At 48.5% G+C, this 6,310-nt stretch overlaps 1 protein-coding gene across 1 annotated transcript in view; it reads left to right on the forward strand.

The window, feature by feature from the left end:
• Pip4k2c (phosphatidylinositol-5-phosphate 4-kinase, type II, gamma) overlaps positions 1-6,310 on the forward strand; it is a gene marked incomplete in the record, with an annotated part of 12,535 nt that overhangs the window by 293 nt on the left and 5,932 nt on the right. Inside the window, 4 exon segments of the mRNA XM_005397400.2 lie at positions 1-269; positions 3,049-3,146; positions 3,861-3,957; positions 4,675-4,818. Coding sequence (XP_005397457.1) covers positions 99-269; positions 3,049-3,146; positions 3,861-3,957; positions 4,675-4,818 — 510 coding nt within the window.

A 6,310-nucleotide genomic window follows, 5' to 3' on the forward strand; every position in this document is an offset into this window, starting at 1 on the left:
CGGTCACGTGACGGCGGCGCAGGTGAGCGCCGCTTCCGGGGTCAGGCGCCTGGATCGCGGCCGGCTCCGGCTTCCACTCAGTCGGTGCGCGGGAGACCATGGCGTCCTCGGTCCCGCCGGCCACCGCACCCGCGGCCACCGCGGGCCCCGGCCCGGGATTCGGCTTCGCCTCCAAAACCAAGAAGAAGCATTTCGTGCAACAGAAGGTGAAGGTGTTCCGGGCGGCCGACCCGCTGGTGGGTGTGTTCCTGTGGGGCGTAGCCCACTCGGTGAGAGCCGGCCCCGGCCCCGTCCGCCCGCTCCCAGCCCTGCGCCCCTGCGCTCGGGGGCGTCCGGCTTTCCCGAGCCCCGCGTCCGCGTGCCCTGGCGCTGCCGCCCGCCCGCCGCGCTGCCGTCCTGGCCCCTGCGCCCAGGGCCCCTCCAGACTTCTGGCTGTGGACCTCTCGCCCCCGCCGGCCTGTACGCCCCTCGTACAGCGCTGCCTTCCGCTCTTGAGGTCCCGATCCCGTCCCTAGACTTCTGCAGCCCCAGGCTGCGGAGACCGGCGGGACCCGGCGTTAGCAGGAGGAGCCTGAGGAGTGGCTCCTAGGGGTGGGGAGGTCTCAGAGACGGGGTCTGGGAGTGGGGCGGCTTGGTAAAGGGGGTCGTTCGCGCTCCCGTCTGCCTTGTCTCTCGAGCCTTGACTCTGCAGCCTTGGGTTTGTCTGGGGGGAGGTTCGAGCTTCTCGCGCCTTCTGAGTCTGCTTTTCCCTTCCTTCTAGAGCTACAGCGTTTCAGAGAAGGTCCCCACCCTGAGCCTAAAGGCTGCCCTTATTCAGGATTGAATGTATATGTGCCGTTGGTCGAAACTGCATCCCCACTGCCTGCTGGAGCGATGATTTGGTGCAAGCGGGGGTTATTTTTGACCAAAGAGAAACAGAGGAGCTCTGATCCCAGGAACACTCTGTTGGTGAACTTTGGCGACAGGAAACTACGCTAAAGGGTCTACCCTTAGAGTCAGGAGGAGGCCAGGGTATCTTCTGGAGGATTCCTCCACTGAAGGAAGCAGACATAGCCCACTTCTCTCCTTCGGGAGTGAGTGGGATGCGAGCCCTGCGTCTAATGAGCCCTGATGAGCCCTTGTCTTCCGATCTTGAATGTGACAGAATATTTTATTAATCAACTTCTTGAATTGTTATAGTCATGGCAAGGTTCTGGGGGGTGCAAGGGGATGAGAAAGAATGCAATTTTGTCATATTCTTAATTTGCAGTTTAGAACGTCATTTGGGGTCAGTCGGCTCAGCCCTCTGGGTGGTAATGTCTTATTAACAAGTATCCCGTCTAAGGCACTCGGTATGGGAAAAACTGGTGGAGATAGGACTGCCTCTCCCTATGTACCTTCCAGGTTAGGCACATGCCTTCCTTGTAGGAAGCTTGGTAGGGTTTTCCCTTGGTAGGGACTGGAGGATTACGTGTAAGACTTGCCTCAGCGTCTTTAGGTATACATACTTTAGCTCCACGAGCCCACCGTTCCGTCAGCCCAGATCTACTTCAAATGTCTGGAATGGAGAAATTCCTTGAACATATGCCTTAGTGATGATTCATCCCGCTTAGCAGGTGGTAAGGAGGGGGCAAGAAGAGTGATGGCTGAATTTTAGGCTGGGAATCTCAAGTGACTTTTTTTTTTTTTTTTCCTGGAGAAATATGTTCTGTCCTCTTTTTCTACAAGAACGGGAGGAGTTGTTGCGTGCACTGCAGTGTGTGGAATTTAGGTTAGACTGCAGATCTTAACCTTTTTCAGATTATCAAGGAAGGACAGGCAAGACATTTGTTTATTCAGTTAATAACAGTTCAGGATCTCGGTGTGCCCAGCATTGTGCTAGCTAGGTACCTGAGAAATGTGAAGACCGGGGTGAGCGCTTGTCCTTAGAGCGCACAGTCTGGGGGTTGGGGTGGCAGGACTTACATAAACTGGTGGTTAGAATCATGTGGCGCACCATGCACTCTTAAAGGCAGGTGATGCCGGCCGTGGTGGCGCATGCCTGTAATCCCAGCACTCAGGAGGCTGAGGCAGGAGGATCGTTGGGAGTTTGAGGCCAACCTGGGCTACAAAGTGAGCTCAAGGCCAACCTGAACTGCATAGTGAAACCCTGTCTCAAAAAGACAAAAAAAAAAAAAGGCAGGTGAGAGGTAATCCAGCAACACCAAGCAGAAAGGACATTTCCTTGAGATTCCTAAATACAGAAAAGCCCCCTTTCTACCACCCTGAATTAGCAGGCTGCAGATCCTGGGGTTGAGGAGAAGGTGTGATGTTTGTAGACTGGCTTCACTTTAGGAAACAGTCACCTAATGAGCCCTTGTCCTCCGATGGCTGCATTTCCTCTGAGAGCAGCTGTTCTCTTACTTTGCAGCTGGGCAGGTGGGCGCCTCCTGCGGGGAACCGGGTCAGAGTGGTCGGGAAGGACTGTCCCGTTTCTAAGAAGATACTTCCTACAGGATATGGGTGTTTCCTCTTCATGGTGGTCTTGACCCTTCTGAGTCCCATTAACTCTGTGCACTTAAAAACACTTACTTTATTTGTTTATTTATTGTCTTTTTGAGACAAGGTTTTGCAATGCAGTACAAGCTGGCCTTGAACTCACTGCGATCCTCCTGCCTCAGCCCCCAAGTGCTGGGATTACAGGCCTGTGCCACCATGCCCAGCAACTCTCTTTTTTTTTTTAAATGGAGCAAGTAACTGTCTTGAGTCTTCAGAGGTATTTTTTTTGGCCTTTTTTCTAGAATTTCTCACAGCTTTAAAAATAGTCCTGAGTTGCTTACAGAGTTTGCCTAATATAAAATTACTTTTGTGAGCATGAAGTTCCATGGGTGTGGGAGTGTGAGGATTGCTTACAGGGATCCTTGGGCAGCAGAAGCGCTTAGACACATTCTCTGACTTTAAACATATGCACATCCAGGGTTTTTAGAAGGACGAGGTTTGAGGTGCCCTTTCCTGAGCCCTGTGCAGATGCATGGTGTAAGTATCTCCCCATGTTCTTGCTGCCTCCTTTTTCGTGTTTTGACTTACCAGATCAATGAGCTCAGCCAGGTGCCTCCCCCGGTGATGCTTCTGCCCGATGACTTTAAGGCTAGCTCCAAGATCAAGGTCAACAATCACCTTTTCCATAGGTAAGTGGGAAATCCTCCTCTGTCTCACAGCACCTTCTAGAAAAAGAATAGTAAGTAATTTTAAAAGAGTCTGTGAGTTAAAAGCTTTAGATCTGGAAGTCATCTTATAAATTGTATGACCTAACGTCCTTCCCAAGATAGAAAGGTTTGTGCAAAGAAATTGAAATCATTCCTAGTTTTATCCGAACCCTTATGTGTGCTACTTGTCCTCTAGCCTGGCAGTTCCATGGAGTGAACACACTCGCTTGCCATTACTGTTACCTACTGATAAAGATTCCCTGAAAGAAGTACTTAGTCTTCTAAGCCCCTCTGGTACCTGAAGATGCCATTTAAATAACAAGTACAGGGCTGGGGATATAGCTCAGTGCCCTAAGCGCCTGCCTGGCAAGTGCAAGGTCCTGAGTTCGATTCCCAGTACCAATAAGTAAATAAATAAATAACAGGTACATTCAGCCAACTTTGCTAACTTGCTTGCGATTTGGGAAATGCTACCTGTTATACTACTTTCGAGCCATGTAACTTAGACAGGTCATTCTGTCAGCCTGGAACACAGTCTTCCCTTCTATAAAATACCTTTGAAAGTAGCTCACAGGGTTTTATGAGATTCAAATGAGGCAGTAAGTGTAAAGATGTCTTTTAAACGGTCAAGCCCTGTATAAAAATGTGAGGTAATACTGTTATTTTATTGTTTCACCATGAAAACCTGTATTTCAGGGAAAATCTACCCAGTCATTTCAAGTTCAAGGAATATTGTCCCCAGGTCTTCCGGAATCTCCGTGATAGGTTTGGCATTGATGACCAGGATTACTTGGTGAGAGCCCATGATGGGATAAGGATAGTCCCTAGCAATTTGGGAGTCCTCGGGATAGTTATATTTGGAGAATAAAAGCCTCAGCAAGTATGACTCTTTATTGTTTTCTGGTCAGAGTCATCTTCAAAACTCTAACGTTGGCTAGGGATGTAGCTCAGTGGTAGAGCACTTGCCTGGCACACACAGGCCGTGGGTTCTGTTCCCAGTCCTGCAAGAAAAACAAAAACAATAAAACTCATGAAAGCTAATGAAGCTAATCTAATGAAGGCATCCTTGGGGGAAAAAAATACAGATACGCTAAGAATTTTGCATTTGCCAGGTGCAGTGTCGGTGGCTATAATCCAAGCTATTTTATGAGGCTGAGGCAGGAGATTGCAAATTCAAGGGCAGCCTGGCAAGTTTAGCGAGACTGTGTCAGAATAAAAAGGGCAAAGGATGTAGCTCGGTGGTAGAGTAATTACGCAGCATATGTGAGGGCCTGGGTTCAGTCCCCAGTACCACAAACAACAAGGAAAAAAAAAAAACTGTGCATTCAATTTCATTTGGTCCATATGTGACACCAGATTAAGAACCCCTGCTCAATCTTTTACCCAAGATTGAGGGTGTGGGGGATCAAACCCAATCTTTTTTCTTCTGGTTTTAGAAGCATTTTGTCAGCCATTAAGCTATGAATTAGTTCTCCACATTTAGAGCCTATAGCTTGTCCTTTGTCTTTAGGTGTCCCTGACCCGAAGCCCCCCAAGTGAAAGTGAAGGCAGTGATGGTCGCTTTCTCATCTCCTACGATCGGACGCTAGTCATCAAAGAAGTGTCCAGTGAGGACATTGCTGACATGCATAGCAACCTCTCCAACTACCACCAGGTTGAGCTGCTCTCCCACCCGTTCTTTCCTTCTCCTCCCTATGGTACATGCTGGGCTGCCAGAGCACGTGAAAAGGCTCCCTGTCCCATTTTCTCCCCCCAAAAACCTTTTGTATCTCTCCCAGAAACGCTTCATATCGTGTTTACAAAACTAGGAATTTGGGGCTGGGGATATAGCTCATCAGCACAGGTGCCTGCCTGGCAAATGCAAGGTCATGAGTTTAATTCCCGGTACCAAAAAAAAGGGCTGGGCATGGTGGCACACGCCTGTAATCCCAGCACTTGGGAGGCTGAGGCAGGAGGATCACTATGAGTTCGAGGCCAACCTGGACTACATAGTGAGTTCAAGGCAAGCCTGAACTGCATAGTGAGACCCTGGCTCAAAAAAAGACAAAAGCTAGGAATTTGAAGGGAAAAAAAGGGATGGGGGCCCTTTGCATACTTATGTGCACTTTCATTTGTAGAAAAATTTGATGTGTCCCTTACCATTTTGTACTTAGCAGTGGAACTTGTGTGTGGAGGGCGGGGAGGTATTGGGGATCGAACCCAGGGCCTTGTGCATAGAAGGCAAGAGCTCTGCCACTGAGCCACATCCACAGCCCCATCCAGTGGTACTTTTGTACCACTTTGTCCTAAAAAAATCCCTTTCTTCTCTCTCCCCTACCCCATTCCTCACCTTTTCGCCTAAAATGAATGTCAGCTTTTCCTTACGGCTGGCTTCCTGGGACACTACAGAACTCTGTGGAGAGACCCAAAGACCAGGTCAGCAAAGTGGCTAAGGAAGACCTATGAGAACACTGTGCGAGCTAAGGCAGAGGATCCTCCAAGTTCCTGGCTACCCATTTAACAATTGGGAAACAGAAGGGGGAACAGGTTTTTTGGAGAAAGATTGTTCTGATTTAACATGGTGAGTTTTAGATTTCTGGAGTTCATCCACATACATTTGTGTGTGCAGCAAGTGGTTGAGGTATGGGTACGTAATTGAAGAAAGAAGATTAGACTAGGAGTATAGATTTGTTAGTTGTATATGAGTAAGTGGTCACTAAAGCCACTTATTTTCACTTAAGATCACTGGTAAATGTAGGTCAGATTATTGAAGTAGTGAAATGAGAAGGACATTGACAGCAGAGCTCTAAGGAGCGAGTAGAGAAAGAATCCATAAAGGCGACGAAGGTAGAATTTAACCATTGATGCCCTAGTGCCTGCCATAAAGGAGGAAGATCAAAACTGTGGTGTGGTGGGAGTTGAGGATAGAGGCGCTGGCTAACAGGGTCAGGTGCTACACAGTTGAAATGTGACAGTCTGCCAGAGAAGAAACGAGGGTGTAAATCTGATTTCAGTGGTTTAAGGCATGAATGAGAGATAGGAAGTAGACTGGTTGCTGATTACTTTTCTGAGAAAGTTGGCTTTGAGGAGAAATAGCAACAGTGAGAGAGAGAGAAAGAGAGAGCATTGAAAAAGGAATAGTTTTGGTGTTGTGTTTTGTGTAGTTT

This window comes from Chinchilla lanigera, unplaced genomic scaffold (genome assembly GCF_000276665.1).
Source record: "Chinchilla lanigera isolate Chin_1 unplaced genomic scaffold, ChiLan1.0 scaffold00057, whole genome shotgun sequence".
In the NCBI taxonomy this organism is placed as follows: domain Eukaryota; kingdom Metazoa; phylum Chordata; class Mammalia; order Rodentia; family Chinchillidae; genus Chinchilla; species Chinchilla lanigera.